The 19845-nt window shown below is 43.0% G+C and overlaps 1 protein-coding gene across 2 annotated transcripts in view; it reads right to left on the minus strand.

Moving 5' to 3' along the window:
• The window catches only part of LOC130905396 (transmembrane protein 132D-like), an 80378-nt gene that overhangs the window by 16902 nt on the left and 43631 nt on the right, over positions 1 to 19845 (minus strand). For both annotated transcript variants that reach the window (XM_057818753.1, XM_057818754.1), the window contains exons 8-9: positions 5798 to 6006; positions 247 to 421 (exon numbers count right to left, since the gene is read on the minus strand). In XM_057818753.1, the coding sequence (XP_057674736.1) occupies positions 247 to 421; positions 5798 to 6006 (384 nt within the window). The remainder of the gene's footprint in view (positions 1 to 246; positions 422 to 5797; positions 6007 to 19845) is intronic.

Genomic DNA, 19845 nt, shown 5'->3' on the forward strand with positions numbered 1-19845 from the left:
TAGTTGTTATAAAGTCTTACCAAAAAAGGTAAAAAAAATAAATAAATTTAAAAAAAAAAAAAGAAAGAAAGAAATGCTAGATGCAAAGTTGTTTTTCTGGAAAAAGGAGAGTATGGCCATTCTATTTGTAATTTCACTTTTCAATTTTCACAGAATGCAATATTTTGAAACACTGTATGACACAGAGAAACCTATTGTTCTCCCACTAAGTAGTTGTATTTGTTTGCCCACTTCAGGATATTTTACCTGCCAATCAGGACCCAGGAAATAATCAAGCGTCTTTGCTCCAGTCAACAAGTCTGGTACCAAATCTGAGTCGGCCTCAAAGTGTGTGAGTACCCTCAGGGTGGAGTGCTGATACTGCAGCATGCAACCCCTGCCTTTACGCATCTCTTCCTCCTCTTCACTATTCCAAGTGGGTCTGAAACACAGAAATAGTAAACCCTATCATTGCAATCTTGATAGTTGGAAGTGGTACATACACACTAAATATTGCCTATAAGTACTGTAGGTCCTTACTGTTGCCAGTGATCTGGATGGTTATTTGATGTGATATTGGGAAAGAAGCAAGGTATTCTACAGTCTTGTGGGACAAACTACTGAATTTTTTGGACTATCAGTTGCAGTTTTTTCATAATTTCATCGGGGGTGCGACTTATTCTCTTGAGCGACTTCGTTCTTCCTCGCCGCTAACTCGGCTTACTCGCCTGTCTCCTGATCGATTCCACTTGTTACATAAGAAGACACAAAGTCTTATTTTAAGGAGTAGGAGAGATTTTAATAGCCTTGTACAGAGCTTTACTGGTTTCGAAGAGAACTGAATAGTTTTTTTGTTGTTGTTGTGAACTACAGTTCTACAAAAACATACACCAAGATCTCATTTAGCTTAGCAGTTGGAGGCATAAGAGCCATTTTTCGAGCGTCCCAAACTTCCAAGAAAGCACATTTATCAAGGTTTCATCTGCCGTGACGTGTGCGAACAGAAGGCTATGACGACGCTAGCATCTTTGCTATAGGACGCATTCAGAGTTTGCCACAAAACGCTCACTGCCGCTGGTGTCCTGACAAATTTTGCGCCCTCATCAAAATTTGCAACCAAAGCTGTTGTTGCTGTGAATAAGCCCTCTTTTACATTCAGTTGGACTCTCAGTGTTATATAAAGGTGCTAAATAAACAATTTACATCATAAACATATATGTGCAACACGAATATGGCATAAATTAATGCTTAATGACACGGTGACGACGTAAACAATGAAAGAGCGGCGTGCAGTTGTTGGGTGCAGCCAACATGGCAGGATGTGTCTGAGGAGACCTTTTTTACATGTCCGTCCATGATCAAACGTAAGTAAAAATTCCTTTCTTCAAAGAAAGTTTGTAGTGTTTAATTTGGAACCGTAGCATTCTCGGCCATTTTTAACATTACCCGCATGCGGAGAACCGCAAAGTTGCAATCTTTGATTGGGTGCAAAATTTGTCAGAACACGGGGAACACACCCTCCCATAGGGTTTCAGAATCGGCACCTTTAAAACTCAATTTCCCAAGCCTCCAGCGTTGTAGAACCAATGGCAAGGTATAGGGCATTAATCGGCAAATAATGAAAAAAATTAATTAAATAGATAATAGATAAATAAATAAAAGAAAGAAAGAATTATATACATGTGTATTTTTCAGTCTTTCGGTTTTCGTTTTTTCGGCCAAATGTTTCCAATATTTTCAGTTTCGGTCAAGAGTTTTGCTTTCGGTACATCCCTGCTAAACTCGTTAACATATTCTTTATGCTTTAGTAAAATGAATAACTCCTAATCGCTGTTATGTTCACATACCGGGCACGTTCTCATTTCATTGTTGTTGCACCATGTAACGTTAGCATACAGTAAAACCATTCAGCTTCTTGTTCTCCATTCTATTTATATTGTGAATTGCCTTTCAAGATAACATTTTATGTATTATGTATTTTCCTTCTTTTTACTCTTCATTGCACATTTTTTGGCTTTTGCAATTTATGGTCTGAAAAATACGGTACTCACATCATGTGTTTAGGATTTCAAAGGAAAACCAGACCCCATTACTGTTTGCATGAGATTGAATAGTAATTTGGTCTTGTTTGAATTTCAACCATTCAGGTTGAATCATACAGAATTATTTAAACACCTTTTTTAAAACCTTTTCTCATGGCAGTCCACGTGAATGAGAAACCGTTGTTTTGTTTTGTTTTGTTTTTTCCCCTTGGAGCGGAGGGGCACTACTTTAAAAGTTTTAAACAAATTTCTTAAAACACTACTGGTTTGGAAGTTGTACAGTGTATCACAAAAGTGAGTACACCCCTCGCATTTCTTCCGATATTTAAGTATATCTTTTCATGGGACAACACTATGGGGCGCCGTTTGTAAAGCAGCACATGCTCAAAATTACGACAACATTTTCTTACATTTAGCGCCACACAGTGTTTAAAATGGTGTGAAATTTTTAGAGTCACTTTTTTTGCACATTTACAACATTATTTAGCAACTTAAATATTTATTTTTAAATTAGTTTTGGACCTGATTGTTTAAATCCAGAACTAAATATTTAATTTAAATCTTGATAATATATTTAAATAAAAGCTGGTGGAGCAGCTCAGGCTGTCTGTTTTTGTTGCTTGAAAATGAATAAAACCTACTCAACGGTAGCAGTCTGCTCTTGGACATAAGTCATTGTGATAATAACAATATATAAGTAAAATACATATTTAGGAGAAACTATTGAAAGAGTATTTTGTGTGCACCAGCTTTTATTTTGTTACTTCCGGTCTCCAGTCATGTGAATTTGCATAATAAGCTAAATATTTAGTTCCAACCGTTTCTAGATTTAGCATTTAGAACATAGGATATGAATTTAAGATTTAAATTAAATATTTGATTCTGGATTTCAACATTCAGGTCCAAAACTTATTCTTTAAAAATGAATATTTAGGTTGCGGAATAATGTTGTAAATGTGTAAAAAAAAGTGACTCTAAAAATTTCACAGCAGGTTTTCAACACTGTGTGGTGCTAAATGTGAGAAAATGTTGCCGTAATTTTCAGGATGTGCTGCTTTTCAAACGGTGCCCCATACAACACTGACAAAATGACACTTTGACACAATGAAAAGTAGTCCGTGTGCAGCTTATATAATAGAGTTAATTTATTTTCCCCTCAAAATAACTCAAAATATATCCATTAATATTTAAATCCCTAGCAACAAAAGTGAGTACACCCCTTAGTAAATACATACATCCCTAAATGTCCAAATTGAGTACTGCTTGTCATTTTCCCTCCAAAATGTCATGTGACATTACAGGAGTGCTGTCAGCATTGCTGCAGAGATTGAAGAGGTGGGGGGTCAGCCTGTTAGTGCTCAGACCGTACTGTCTTCAGAAGAGACCTCCTCCTGGGGTGACAGCCATGCACACCAATTTGATGTAGAGTGCTGCGAATGGTCTGAGCACTAACAAGCTGACCCCCCACCTCTTCAATCTCTGAAGCAATACTGATAGCACTCATGTAACGAGTCACATGACATTTTGAAGGGAAATGACAAGCAGTACTCAATTTGGACATTTAGGGATGTACGTATTTACTAAGGGGTGTACTCACTTTTGTTGCTAGGGATTTAAATATTAATGGATATATTTTGAGTTATTTTGAGGGGAAAATAAATTAACTGTATTATATAAGCTGCACACGGACTACTTTTCATTGTGTCAAAGTGTCATTTTGTCAGTGTTGTCCCATGAAAAGATAAGCTTCTGCAGAAATGCAAGGGGTGTACTCACTTTTGAGATACACTTTATGTGTGTATATAAATATATACTTATACTATTTGTGTACAAATAATTTTTATAAGTCAAGAACCCTGGTTAAAGCCGTTACAAGTTCATATTTGAAATGAGTGTTCGCCAACATTATCATAGCAGTAAGTTATTTTCTAAAATGTAAAACCATCTATGTCAGTACTTCTCAAATGGTGGGGCGCGCCCCCCCAGGGGGGCGCAGAGCGATGCCGGGGGGGCGCGAGTGACCTCGGGGAACATGCTTTTTTTTTTTTTTTTTTTTGCCGTACTAGAATAAAGTGTACTTGCACATCCACTCCGTGGGTGGCAGTGGCGTTCTCATTTTCAAAGTGCGTGCAGTATTTTTGAAGTAAGCAAGAGCACACGGAAGAGACTCATGCAGAGCTGGACTCACGCAGCGACCTACTGTCTTTCTCACGTGTCCGGCCGAGAAGTGCTGTTTTCGGCTTGGGATCGTCACGACCACCGCCCTCACCTACGGTTCTCCCTCGGCCGCCGAGAATGCGCTTTTTTCGGGCCGTTTGCCTTTGACTTTTAATATAGTGGGAAATGAGGAAAGACCACTGTTTACTGAGTCTAAAAATGATTATAGCGGAGAAGCCAAATCAGTTAAGACGCCACGTTTTTCAGCGAAAATGTGCCGAATATTGCCAATTGTCACAATCGTCCCGCTTTGTCAGTGTTATATCAGTAAACCAGTGAGCACTGTGGTGAATCAGCGAAAATAAAAACTTTCCTTCTGTCCAGAGACCTTTTTCCCCCCTTCTATTCAGTTTTGTTTTTTTTCGGTCAAATTTTTTGGCATGTTGTCCTGAAGAGTAAATGTTTCTAATCAATTTGAATTTGTTATTATTTACTGATTTTATTACATTTTATTTTTCAGTATCAAATGGTCAAAAATGTACCTTGAGTGTATTTTTACAGTTTGGATGTGACTTTTTTTTTTTTTTTTTTTTTTTAACTTCAGGCAAATTGATGCGCATTAAGTCTTTTCTGTTACAAGCAACACAATGTTAAAAAAGTTATACTTTATTATAAGTTGATCTATGTTACTTTTTTTCTTTAATAGAAAAAAAAGGACACAATGTTAGGCTGAGGCGTACTTATAATAGTAATATAGACGAATGATACTATTTACAGTGGCGGCAGAGAGTTGGGGGGGGGCGCGAAACATTTACGTCTTCCTTGGGGGGGCGTAACAGAAAATAATTGAGAAGCACTGATCTATGTACAGAATGTTAAAGAAAACCTTCTCGATACGCTTCCACACATGTATCTGGCATACAGGGATTGACCTAAACAGACTTTGCCCCATTTTTTTTTTAATTTGTCACTGGCCATAGAATCTTTCCCATTCATGACCTGGTTGTATCTGCTTCAAATATTGAGTTGTTCAGGAAGTGAAAAGCAACCAAATTGTCACACTGTAGAAAGGAAACAGGTCATCAGGCGAGTGTCATCATTTGTATTGAGTGAAAAATAATGACTATTCTATACAGCATTGGTCAAAAATCCACTAACCTTTTTCCCCGGGACATATCTGCTTCCTCTTCATCCTCCATCCTGGCCACTAATGCACTACACTCAGGATTTTATGATTGACTATTAATCGGATGGAGACGTGAGACAAAGCCGCAACATTAAAAACTAAACTTTTTTTCCCCCAGAAATGTATATATACAATTTAGGTGAGCCAATTTGAGCAATTTTATCAAATTTATAATGTAAATAAATTAAATGAATAATGAGGTTTAATTATTACTTTTGTTTAATATTTAAAATGAACCAATAATGATTTTGGACTTGGAGTAGTGTAGTGGGAGCCACTCAGGGACAGAAGAGTAGTAGGAGAAATGTCCATGTTAGAGCATACTCTTGAAGCAGAATGTTTGATCTGAATGACAGGCCTGGACCATAAATACGAAATGAATTTTGATGAAGTGGAAATGGATAAAAGTCCCAATCCACTGAAATGGCCTTACTTTCGGTTGCTGGGGTTAATAGGGACTCTCCATCCCTTGATTTGGTTGAGCTCAGAGTCTGCCACGTCAATGCGCAGCGGCAGGCGGGGCACCCACACGCTCATCTCCAGCTGGGCACTCAAAAAACCGTAAGTGAAGTTGATCACCACTCGGCTCTTCCCTCTCGACTCCTTGCCCGTGACGAACACGTAGTCGCAACGCTCAGACACCTACATGAGAGCAGGCAGGAAGATGTTAATTCATCTTTTCCAGGAACTTTTAGGCAATAGAACATGTTGCATCAGATAAGGCTAGCATGAGATCGACTTAAAAGAATTCTCAAGCTCATGTATGAGCTGCTTTTCAGAATGAATAAATGAATAAATTAAAAAATAAACACACACATTTTGACAACCTGTAAAAAACCTTCCCAAATCCTTTATTATTTAGAAGGGACCAAGTTTTAGTCAGAGTAACTTGCAATGTAAAAATGTTATAACAATTCAACTTCACTTGATTTCTTGTTCAAAGCACCCTGGAGTTCTCCCCACACCCATTTTTCAAGAATGCATCAGTGCAGACTTGTCTAGGAGGTTCACATATCAATGCAGTTCGCAATGACAGAAGTGAAAGGCAGTGAATGTAAGATTATTTTTAATAGTATATTGATAATTTGCAATATAATATAGAAATGTCACAATTTTTTTTTAAATTTTAACCAGGGAATAGGGAGTTCACATTGAAATCAATCAGATCATCAGGTGTGTTGCTGTTCCAAGTTTGAAGTTGTTGTTCATAGTGTTGTGAAACAGCTGTTGCTTCCGTCCTCACAACTTTGTTCTTTCAACTGAACTTGCCAATTCCAGACTCAGAACATAGACTTCATAATATATTGACGGGGCGTGGGGCCGATTAATAGGGGGCCTATCTCCGTCAAAGCTGACCGAATGGAAACACAGACAAAGAGTTTTTTTACGTTGAAAATTCTTGTGAATAAATAGTTAAATCCCTGAATTATTTATAGATATGGACGTAAAACAGTCTCAATTCTTGGTTAAAAGCAAAAAAACGAGCAGTTAGAATTCATCTTACGTAAATATGTCAAATGTGCTGCTAGTCTTTAAGCCACTGTGGCGCCGCCTTATCACCACAAAGAGCTTTTTACGTTGAAAATTCTTGTGAATAAATGCTTATATCCCCAAATTCTTTACACATATAGACGTAAAACAGTCTCGATTCTTTGTTAAAACAGCAAACAACCGGGCAGTTAGCATTTATTTTCATATTGCGAATTATGACGCCAATGTCATTGCGGTTAATTTCTCCCATTGATTTTTTTTCTCAACGTTCCAAAATGCATGCATTGTACGAAAAATATAATAATTACTTTGAATCCTCAAACAAATCACTCCTGAGACAATCCTTCCTGTTTGTATGCAGTATAGCTTTCTTGTTTGAGAATAACTGCGACCGACTTTGAACGACTGAAGCGGGGTGTGGGACAGCCCCCTACATAAAGGCATGGCTCAGTGTCTGGGGAAAGTGTCCCGTCAATATCATTATGAAGTCTATGCTCAGAAGTTCACAAGTTCAAACCTGCCGTACTTTGTATTGAGATATGGCCATGTTATTCTTGAGAGCGGCAGCGCCTTGGCATCAGATCAATCCTCCAAGACGAGGGTGGCTGACAGAAGAATTTAGGGCTATTTTGGTGGCAAACTCTCAAGTAATGACATTATGATAATGGTAGGTACCTGAACAATTGCACTTTCTTTATAGTTTCCTAGACTTTGAGACACGAAAGAAGGGTCTTGCAAACTGAACCATGCTCAGCCTGAATTATAGCTCACGAAGGAGCTTAAACTTGACACATCCTGGCCGAAACTAGCTGAGCCCTGTTCCCTTTTGCTATTATCTATTCTTCCTCCTTAAGATGGACGAAACAACGGCTCTATTGTGCAACAATTAAAAATACAGTGGGGCAAATAAGTATTTAGTCAACCACTAATTGTGCAAGTTCTCCCACTTGAAAATATTAGAGAGGCCTGTAATTGTCAACATGGGTAAACCTCAACCATGAGAGACAGAATGTGGGAAAAAAACAGACAATCTCATTGTTTGATTTTGAAAGAATTTATTTGCAAATCATGGTGGAAAATAAGTATTTGGTCAATACCAAAAGTTCATCTCAATACTTTGTTATTTACCCTTTGTTGGCAATATCGGAGGCCAAACGTTTTCTGTAACTCTTCACAAGCTTTTCACACACTGTTGCTGGTATTTTGGCCCATTCCTCCATGCAGATCTCCTCTAGAGCAGTGATGTTTTGGGGCTGTCGTTGGGCAACACAGACTTTCGACTCCCTCCACAGATACCCTGTGCACGTAAAAAAACAGATACTCAAGTAATTGCTGACTTGGGTGTGAGCTTCTTCTCCTTGCTACTGTTCTCAGAATAGAATACTGGTTGTGTTTTATTTCCTGACAATCTCCTCTAGAGCAGTGATGTTTTGGGGCTGTCGTTGGGCAACACGGACTTTCAACTCCGTCCACAGATTTTCTATGGGGTTGAGATCTGGAGACTGGCAAGGCCACTCCAGGACCTTGGAATGCTTCATACGAAGCCACTCCTTTGTTGCCCTGGCTGTGTGTTTGGGATCATTGTCGTGCTGAAAGACCCAGCCACGTCTCATCTTCAATGTCCTTGCTGATGGAAGGAGATTTTCACTTAAAATATCTCGATACAAGGCCCCATTCATTCTTTCCTTTACACAGATCAGTCGTCCTGGTCCCTTTGCAGAAAAACAGCCCCAAAGCATGATGTTTCCACCCCCATGCTTCACTGTGGGTATGGTGTTCTTCGGATGCAATTCAGTTTTCTTTCTCCTCCAAACACGAAAACCTGTGTTTCTACCAAAAAGTTCTATTTTGGTTTCATCTGACCATAACACCTTTTCCCAGTCCTCTTCTGGATCATCCAAATGCTCTCTAGCGAACCACAGACAGGCCTGGACGTGTACTGGCTTCAGCATGGGGACACGTCTTGCAGTGATGGATTTGAGTCCCTGGCAGCGCATTGTGTTACTGATAGTAGCCTTTGTTACTGTAGTCCCAGCTCTCTGTAGGTCATTCACTAGATCCCCCCGTGTGCTTCTGGGATTTTTGCTCACCGTTCTTGTTATCATTTTGACGCCACGGGGTGAGCTCTTGCATGGAGCCCCAGATCGAGAGAGATTATCAGTGGTCTAGTATGTCTTCCATTTTCTAATAATTGCTCCCACAGTTGATTTCTTTACACCAAGCGTTTTACCTATTGCACATTCAGTCTTCCCAGCCTGGTGCAGGTCAACAATTTTGTCTCTGGTGTGCTTCGACAGCTCTTTGGTCTTGGCCCTATTGGAGTTTAGAGTGTGACTGACTAAGATTGTGGACAGGTGCCTTTTATACCGATAATGAGTTAAAACAGGTGCCATTAGTATAGGTAACGCGTGGAACCTCGTTAGACCTCGTTAGAAGAAGTTAGACCTCTTTGACAGCCAGAAATCTTGTTTGTAGGTGACTAATTTGGGAAAAAAATTCTTTAAAAATCAAACAATGTGATTTTCTGTTTTTTTTTCCCACATTCTGTTTCTCATGGTTGAGGTTTACCCATGTTGACAATTACAGGGCTCTCTAATCTTTTCAAGTAGGAGAACTTGCACAATTGGTGGTTGACTAAATACTAATTACTCCCACTGTATATCTCATCACAGTGCTGCTTATTTCTCATCTAGGTAAAGCCTCGTTGTTTACCTCCTGATATGCCTCTACATCAGCACTTCCAAATCCCGGCACGCTAACACAGGCCGGCAATTCAATGCACAGCAGCTGCCGCTGCTCGACCTTTCACACTAACACGTGTAAGTATGAAAAAGCCTTTATCGTAACATGATGAGTAAATTCTGTAATCATTGGAAGTGCCGAATAGAGGGCTTCATCAACAACTCTATACCAAGACTAAATGGCTGCACCCACTCCTTGGATCAACTTTGTATTTTCTTTCATTTTCCCTTATTCTGTGTGTAATATCAACTGTACATTTCCCATTTTTTCTGTGTGCCACAAAGGAGTCAAAGGTAACACTTTGACATGTTACAGTATATAAACTGAAAAGATGTATTTGTCATAACTACAGACATGCACGAAGACTGTCCATCTCCATGCTGCGCTATATACATAACTTAAGAAGTCACACTGGAGTCTTGATTAAACTGTGACTGAATGTAAATCAGCCCTGTCTTACGACTGCACCTTTAGTGCAGTACTCTTCGTGGCAGGGGCGGACTGGTAATCTGTGGGTTCTGGAGGATCACAGAACGGCCGGTGGCCTGGACGGCCGGCGGCCGCCATTCATTATACATCACTGTTTTTATCCCCCCCATCCTCTGATTAACTACAGTTCGCATCCAATCCGACAGGTGGCAGCATTGCGCCTGGCACTGCCAATCTGATAGAAGAACGAAGAAAGCACAGAGTAGCCTTCATTGGATCCTTGTGGAAGCAAAATAGCAACGAGCGTCAATATGGATGGTGGTGGCAAAAAAAAAAAAAGGGTGGCGCTGAGAAGGTTAGGGAGAAAAAATTAAAGAAACTGGAGAGCGAAGCATTAAAATGTCATAAATTGACAAATATTTTCGCAAGCTGCAGCGGCCACGTCGGGTAACAAGTCAACAGCCCAGCCCCCGGCGATGGTGAGATGGTGGGAGCGGCAGCCGCTCTGACGTGCAACCGGTGCAGGGAGAGAGAAAAGAAGAGGGAGGGGGGTAATGATATGGAAGTTCCCCAGACAAACGCAGGGAAAGTAAGTAGGGATGAAGAGGGTTACTTGCTCGGTATACTGGCAGTTGTTATCCACCAGGTAGCTACATTTTAAATGAAATAAATGACAATTAAGGGGTTAGTGCCAGCTAGCCCATGTACCCGTTTGCAATCGTGTCAAGTTACAGTATGCTAGTCCTACTATCACTCTCTTAAGAAAAATATTTTACCTGTAAAACAACGTATGCACACGCAGCAGCAATATTAATTCAGAAGAAATATAACAAAATATTAATAAAATGAATGGTTTTACTTTAAAGTTTAGGTAGTTAAATTGATGTTATATATATTATTAATCCTTTATATATCGTTTTGTTTTAAGGTTAATACTTTCCAATGAATGTTATGTATACAGGATTTGTCTTGAAATGTTTATTGTATTTTCATTGAAATTTATTATTTGTATGGCAAGATTAATTATGGCAGGGGTCTCTAAACCGGTCCTCAAGGGACGCTGTGGGGCCTGGTTTTTGTTTCAACCGATCGAGTACCGACAGTTTAACCAAAGAAGATTCTGCTAAAACAAGCAGCACCTGACTGCAATCAAAAGATTACACTTGTAAGACACCAGATTGGTGGATAGGTGTTGTCTTGTTTTGTTGGAATGAAATCCCTCGCCCGCTGCGGCCCTATGTGTAATAGTTTGGAGACCACTGAATTATGGCATAAACAATGAAGTCATTTTATAGACAAAGATATATAGAGATATATTATAATCAATTGGATACATAAAACTTGCTTTGAAAAATAAATTCTTTCATTTGTTTATTCAGGTTGATCATAGAGCTAGTACAGAAAATGAATCCAACTCCAGTTCAGCCTTGCAGTACTTTGAGCGCCCCAAGTCAGACAGTCACAGTCTAGACACATTTTCTTCATTTTCTCTCAAAGTGCACGAAATTGATGCATTTTACAATAAAATGTAAAAAAAAAAAAAAAAAAAAATCCCGGGGGGGCATGACCCCGGCCCCCCCCTAGGGGGTCTGTGTTTCCCTTTGTATAGCAATTCTTGTGGGCTGGGCTGAGTCAAAGTCCAGGGCTGCTTTTTAGTCCCAGTCCGCCCCTGCTTCGTGGGAACATTGCAGTCATAGCCATTAAGCGCAATGAGGTGAGACACAGCAGTTGGTGTGTTTTATTTAAGATTGGAGGCCTATCTTCACCACCGCCTCACTTATCTTAACAAACCAGTGGCTCCACAGAGGTAATTGGGAGAGCACTAGACTGGAGAATAGGGTGTAGCGCCAGAAGAGAGGGAAGATAAAAGAGGCAGGTGGAATAAAATTGTGAGGAAACAGCAGAGGGAAGGATGACTTTCGAGGTGAGTCAACTTGAATCTCGGTGGAAATGCTGTGGAAGGCTGCCCATGAAGCCCTTTCCCAAACATGTCAAATTACTTCCACCAGAAAACCTCTGCTGCTCTTTGGTATTTTCTCATTTCCAATTTATTGGGTTCTCCAAGAGGAAATACAACACGTGGTATGGTGCACAGGTCCACAGATGGAGCCCAGCGACACGCTCCACAGCATTGCACCATTCACTTTAACCAATTGCCCACCAGCACATTGCACGTTTGCAAATTATTCCATGAATATACACTTTATGCTTTGCATCTGACAAATGTCACCATTTGCTGCAGAAAGTATAATGCCGCATATAATTTTCATACCACAAAGATTGCAACAACGTTATACAATGGTAGGTTGATTTCTGCTCCAGATCCCTTGTAGATATGTTAAAGCAAGTATAGTACTGTTGCCTTTAGGCTTGCTAGAGGCTACACATAATCGAAGGGGTTCAATTTATGTTATTTAGCTTAAATACAGCACTTGCAGTCTTGACAGCACATGACAGTCTGCAAAAGTGGACTTTCTCAAAAATGTGTTTGGCAATGCTTACCATTTGTGCAAATCTGTGCTAAATGCTTGTAAACAGAAAGCAATTTTAAAAATTATTATTTACTCTGAGCAAATCATGTTTGATAATTAAGGTAAGAACATTTTAAGGACTGTAAGGCAAGACTAAAATCTTCACTTTTTGCTTTACAATTCAGCTTTTGTTTGCTTTTGCATATACTTCATATAGATATTGAGGGGTCACATTCACCAGACACTGCGCCACGCCTTCAAGTAGGGGGCCGTCCTACACTCAGCTTCAGTCGGTCGAAGTCTGTCGCAGGTATTCAACACATTCAGTGATCCAACGCCGGGATAGATAGGATTTTCTCTGGAGTGATTTGTTCAAGGATTCAAGGTAATTATTATATTTTTCGTACCATGCCTGCATTTTGAAACGTTGTGAAAAAAAAAATCAGTGGGAGAAATTAACCTCTACAACATTGGCATCATAATTCGCAACATTTACGGAAAATAAATGCTAACTGCCTTGTTCTTTGCTCTCTTAACAAAGAATCGAGACTGTTTTACATCCATATCTGTTAGGGTTCGTGGATGGGAGAGGATCCCAAAGCAGACAACGGGACGACAGGCTGTGAGAACAAAAATGGTCTTGTTTATTGTTCGGGCGTTGCTGGTGAGATCCAGACCGACGTGAGGCAGGAAAAGCTCGTGGGGGGAAATCAGGCGTGGAGATCCGACAAGGGGCGTGCACAAACAGGTCCTGGGACAGAAGCAAAAATCGTGAGCCGAGAATAGTAGTCAAAAATGTAAGTAAGGCGGGATACAACTGACAGTGGAACTAGACGAGTTGATCTGGCGACGAGGTGAGGCGTCCACTGACTTTTTCAAGGCTGCTGATTGTGATAGCCTGCACCTGTGGCCGCTCCACCCGTCTGGCATTCAACCTGCAATTAGAAAAACTCATGCACGCCTGCCTAAAGTGGGCCAGGTTTCAGGAGGGAGGGGCAGAGGCCCTAACAGGACCCCCCCGCCTACGGGCGCCACCTGGCGCCCGACGAAGACGACCGGGATGGGTGCGGTGGAAATCCCAGATTAGCTCACGGGACAACACCCACCGGGCCGGGACCCAGGACCGCTCTTCTGGGCCATAGCCCTCCCAGTCCACCAAGTATTGGACCCCACGGCCTCGGCGGCGGACGTCCAAAAGCCGCTCCACTCTATAAGCTGGCCCCCCGTCGACCGACAGTGGCGGCGGCGGAGGCTGAACGGGGGGGACAAGGCACTCAAGGCGACAGGCTTTACTTGTGAGACATGGAAGGTAGGGTGGATACGGAAATGGGCAGGAAGCTTGAGGCGCACTGCAGCCGGATTCACCACCCTCTCGATCTCATAGGGACCGATAAACCGGGGGGAGAGCTTCCTCGACTCAGTCCTCAGCGGCAGGGACTTGGACGACAGCCACACCTTCTGGCCTACCGCATAGACTGGCGCAGGTGTGCGGCAGCGGTCCGACTGGGCACGGGACTTTTCGGAGGCACGTAGGAGTGCAGAGCGTGCCTGCTCCCAGACTTCGGCGCAACGACTCACATGCCTCTGGACAAACGGGACTGCAATGTCTTGCTCTTGTGAAGGAAACAAGGGGGATTGGTAGCCCAAGGAACAAAGGAATGGGGACATACCTGAGGAGGCGTTCGGCAGGGAGTTATGAGCGTATTCAACCCAAGGGAGTTGGTCGCACCAGGTGTTAGGATGGGCCTGGGTGGTAAAGTGGAGGGCAGTTTCGAGCTGCTGGTTGGTACGCTCACACTGGCCGTTGATTTGCGGATGGTACCCTGAAGACAGACTCACACCAACGCCCAGAGCTGCACAGAAAGCCTTCCATACTTGCGAGGTGAACTGCGGCCCTCTGTCAGAGACAATGTCTACCCGAATGCCATGCAGGCGGAGCACGTGGTTGGTGAGCAGGTCTGCAGTTTCCTTGGCTGAGGGGATCTTGCGAAGGGGGATGAAATGGGCTGCTTTGGAGAATCGGTCAACCACGGTGAGGATGACTGTGTTGCCCCTGGAAGGCGGGAGACCGGTGATGAAATCCAGGGCAATGTGTGACCATGGACGACTCGGAATGGATAAGGGGTGGAGGAGTCCGGAGCTGGGCTTCGTCGATGTCTTGCTACGGGCGCAAACATTACAGGCAAGGACAAAAGATCGGGTATCCTCTGACATAGAGGGCCACCAGAACCGTTGGCGCAGCACGGTCAATGTCCTTCTGATGCCGGGGTGGCAGAATAGGCGGGACGCGTGTGCTCACTCCAGTACCTAGGAACGCATGGACTCGGGAACAAAGAGGTCGGATTGATGGCCCTCTCTGGGGTCTGGGTGGTCACGAAGGGCTACCTTCCCCTCAATCTCCCACTCCATCGAGGCAAGGAAGCAGGTCTGTGGGAGAATGGGCGCTGGCTCCCCAGGTGGTTCAATGGCCTGGAACTGCCGGGACAGGGCGTCTGGCTTGGTATTTTTTTAACCTGGGATGTAAGACATTGAGAAGTTAAATCGGCAGAAAAACATGGCCCACCTGGCTTGTCTCGGGTTGAGTCTCCGGGCTGACTTCAGGTATTCCAGGTTCTTGTGATCAGTTAGGACAAGGAAAAGCTGTGATGTTCCCTCCAGTTGGTGGCGCCATTCTTCCAAAGCTAACTTAACTGCCAAGAGTTCTCTGTCCCCAATGCTGTAGTTGCGCTCCGCAGGAGACAGCCTGCGGGAGAAGAAAGCACATGGGCGTACCTTGCCGTCAGTGGGCCGCCGTTGTGACAACACGGCACCCACGCCGGTCTCAGAAGCATCCACCTCCACAATGAATTGGAGAGATGGGATAGGAGGAGCCAGTATAGGCGCAGAGGTGAAGCGGGCCTTGAGGTCGCCGAAGGCGGAACTGGCATTGTCAGACCAACAGAACTGTGTAGTGGTGGAGGTGAGGGCTGTGAGAGGGGCCGCAATTCTGCTGTAGTTACATATGAACCTCCTGTAGAAGTTGGCGAACCCAAGAAAGCGCTGGAGCTGCTTTCTGTCGGAGGGGCGTGGCCATTCCAGGACTGCCTTGACTTTCGCTGGGTCCATGCGCAACTGGCCCTTGCCAACGATGTAGCCGAGAAAAGCGGTCTCGTCGACGTGAAACTCGCATTTCTCGGCTTTCACGAAGAGCCTGTTCTCGAGGAGACGCTGGAGGACCTGACGGACATGAACTTCGTGTTCGGTGGGGGTGTGGGAGAACACCAGGATGTCATCAAGGTAGACCACCACGAAACGGTTAATGAAGTCCCCTAAGACATCGTTTACCAGATGCTGAAAAACTGCAGGGGCGTTTGTGAGGCCAAAAGGCATAACCAAATATTCATAATGCCCCAGGGGCGTATTAAATGCGGTTTTCCACTCGTCACCCTCTCTGATGCGGACGAGATGATATGCGCTGCGCAGATCGAGCTTAGTGAAAACTGTTGCACTGTGGAGGGGGGTGAACGCAGAGTCCATGAGAGGCAGAGGGTACTTATTCTTTATTGTGATGTCATTTAGGGCTCGGTAGTCGATGCAGGGCCGCAGGCCGCCATCCTTCTTGCCTATGAAGAAGAAGCCAGCGCCGACAGGCGAGGAGGAGGGACGGATGGTGCCTGTGGCCAGGGATTCGGAGATGTACTTCTCCATCGCCTCCCTCTCTGGTTGCGAGATGTTGAATAGCCGACCCTTGGGAAGAGCAGCTCCAGGAAGGAGGTCGATGGCGCAGTCGTAAGGGCGATGAGGCGGGAGCGACATTGCACGATCCTTACTAAAAACCTGCCAGAGATCGTGGTAGCATTTCGGGACAGTGGACAGGTCGGGTTGCTCCAGCTTCTTGGCAGGACAGGACGGCACTACAGCAGCTCTGAGACAGTTAACGTGGCAGAACGGACTCCATGAGGTTAACTTGGGGAGGGTCCAGTCTATGGTGGGATTATGTTTCTTGAGCCAAGGTAACCCCAGGACCAAGGGTGTACGGGGACTCACAAAGACAAGGAAGGTGCTCACCTCTTGGTGGTTGCCTGACAGGAGCAGCTTGATGGGCTCGGTTTTCCGATCCACACTGAAAAGGAGTTTCCCATCAAGTGCCGTGGTCCTCAAGGGCACAGGGAGCGGGTGCGTCTTCAGTCTTAGTTGGGTCACGAGCTCGTGGTCGATAAAGTTCTCGTCCGACCCGCAATCAACTAAGGCAGTAACCGAGCGTGACAGGCCCCTCAAAGAGAGCGTAGCGGTGAGCTGGAGCCGATCAGAGGAATCGTGAGACATGTGGCTTACCAGGAGTGCCTTTACTGGCGAGCCAGGACGCACCGGGCAGCCACGCAGAAAATGGCCACTTTTCCCACAGTAAATACATAGGCGGGTGTTATACCTGCGTGTGCGCTCCTCCTGAGACAGCCTGGCGCGCCCCAGTTGTACTCGCTCGGCGTCTACAGTAGGGGGCGAAATCGCGAGTGGAACGTGTGTGGCCTGGGCAGGAAGTGGAGCAGGCCGCGGGAAGATGGCTGAACGAGGAGGAAGGGGGGTCGGCTGTTCGAGCTGCTTTCGCTGACGTTCACGCAAACGCGCGTCAATTTTGATGCAAAGTTTGATGACTCCATCCAAAGAAGACTGTTCATCGCGGGTGGCCAATTCATCTTTAAGGCGCTCATTAAGAGCGCGGATGAACACTTCTTGCAGCGCCTCGTCATTGAAACGGCTTTCTGCCGCTAACGTCCGGAATTCTACCGCGAACTCGGCGACGCTCCGAGTCCCCTGGCGAGCGGACATGAGCCGCTTGGCTGCTTCCTTTCCACGGACTGGATGGTCAAAGACCTTTCTCATCTCCTCTGTGAAACGGGAATATGTAACACACACGGACGAGTCATTACTAACTAATTACTTTTTCCGCCGTTACAATGCCGTTACCGTTACTGACGGTCAAAGCGGTGTGTTACTTACTCTGAATAAATTGAAGAAACAACCAGCCGTGTCGAGTCGACTCTCTGCTCTGTTGATTTGTCATCCAAGACTTGGGGTGCGTTCAGGTTCGAGAATAGCGCACGTACTTCTGACTCCAAGCTGTTTGTCCCTGCTCATTCAATTAGACAATGCTTTCCAAAGTTTGGTAACGTTTCTGTGTTTGCTACACCTGATGCTAGCCTCGTTCCCATCTCCCACTGTCAGCCAGCAATAATTCTACTTCCATCTTGAGGACCGCAGACGCTTTGAAGGTGACGTGAATTGTCGAGAAACTAGCCTACCTGAATGCAGCCCCTCGAGAGATGCGATGGAAGTGATTGTGATTGGCTGAGGGTTAGAGTCGTGTGTCGTCGTAAGCCAATCAGAGCCAGTGATTTCACAAGCAAACCGGAACAGCGCGTGCGGCAAACACACACGCAAAACAGATGCAAAGGGTCGGGATGGCAGAGCAGTCAGAAGAAAAATTGTCCTTTAAGAGGTGGAGATATAGACACTATTTCAAGTTTGTCGAAATTAAAGGAAATAACCTGCATGTAATGTGTAATTTATGTCCCGGGGCAAAGTTTTTGTCGACATCTGTGGTAAGCAATTCAAATCTGCTGAATGGTAAATGGTGTTATACTTATATTGCGCTTTTCCACCTTTCAAGGCGCTCATAGCACCTAACAAGTTAACTACCTGTCTGTTCTTCTCTATTCCACTGACTTGAATACTGCTCAGAAAATTTCAAATTCTTTGACATACAACAAGTTCTTTTACCTAACAAGTTAACTACCTGTCTGTTCTTCTCTATTCCACTGACTCGAATACTGCTCAGAAAATTTCAAATTCTTTTACATACAACAAGTTCTTTTTAAATTAACGGAAATAGTTACTTTCCCTGCTATCTAATTACTTTTACTATAGAGTAATTCAATTACTAACTCAGTTACTTTTTGGAAGAAGTAGTGAGTAATGTAACTAATTACTTTTTTAAAGTAACGTGGCCAACACTGATAAAGAATTCAGGGATTTTAGCATTTATTCCCCAAAAATTTCAACATAAAAAGCTCTTTGTTGTGATAAGGCAGCGCCACAGTGGCTTAAAGACTAGCAGCACATTCGACATATTGTTTGACTTATGTCCCTCTGAGGTTGCCGTACACAGCAAAATCTTGGTTGATTTTTTGGGGGAGAGAGTTAAATGTACTAGCAAAGTTAATCAGACACACCCAGTTTAAGTGCATGTGTCAGAAAACAAAGCAGGCACAAAAACTTGTGGGTAAAGTGACACCACGACTGTAAGTAGTGTTGTCTGTAAATAACTGGATTTGTTCGTTTGAAAAGACATGTAACAGTGAGCCTAATGTCTGTGCTTACTAAAGGGATGCAATGTCCCTCTGTTACTTCTCACGAGCGCAGCAGTAGGGTACAAATGTCAGTTAGGCCCCTGTTCTGCACTAGGGTCCCCCACTCATCCAGAATATTAACAAAACCACAATGAATATTTAAAATCAACATTCCTATTGTAAGAAAATAAAAGGTGGTTACCTATTTTGCATGTAAAAGGTGGTTACACATTTTACATGTAAAAAGTCATTTAGGCTTTTTTCATTTCACGACATAACAATAGTTACTTAAAGCAGATGTGAGTTACCACTTGAAAAAAGCTTCTTGCATAAATACTATTTCATTTTTTGAGTGGTTACACATTTTGCATGTAATAGGTTTGATTAGGAGTTGCTTAACTTGTTCCAGTAGTTTATTACAGTAGGTCTTATTTAAATCATTTAGGTATTGTTCATTTAACTACAGAACTTAATAGTTACTTAAAGCAGTTGTGTGAAACCACTTGAAATAAGGTCCTTGCAAAAATACCATGTTTCATTTTTTGGAGTGTAGAACCCAAAGTAAGCACGAATAATCAGCCACTCACTTTAAAAGTCAGTGCTGTAAACATAGTCCTCTTCAGCATTAAAAAAAAAAAAAAAAAATCCAAACATACAATTGAGACAGACTTTTAAAACTGAAGGACAAGGTGGACCTCTTCAAAAAACAGACATTTTTGTCCAAATGGATCGTTGCATGGATTTCATGTACAAGTAAAGGTAAAACCATGAAATTATTTATTTTGGCTTGAAATAAGTAAAATTGGAATGATATACAGTATATATATATATATATATATATATTTTTTTTTTTTTTTTTTTTTGTGTGTGTTTGTAAATCTGACTGGATGTCAGTGCCTCACTCATCATGAACTTCACCTCACTTCACTGAATATAACTATACTTTTAGGTAATTTTACCTGCATATGAAGGTTTTAAGGCAAAAACGAGAATCCAAAGAGCAGGTTTTCTTCTGTTGTAGT

The sequence above is a fragment of the Corythoichthys intestinalis genome, chromosome 17 (assembly GCF_030265065.1).
Source record: "Corythoichthys intestinalis isolate RoL2023-P3 chromosome 17, ASM3026506v1, whole genome shotgun sequence".
Lineage (NCBI taxonomy): Eukaryota > Metazoa > Chordata > Actinopteri > Syngnathiformes > Syngnathidae > Corythoichthys > Corythoichthys intestinalis.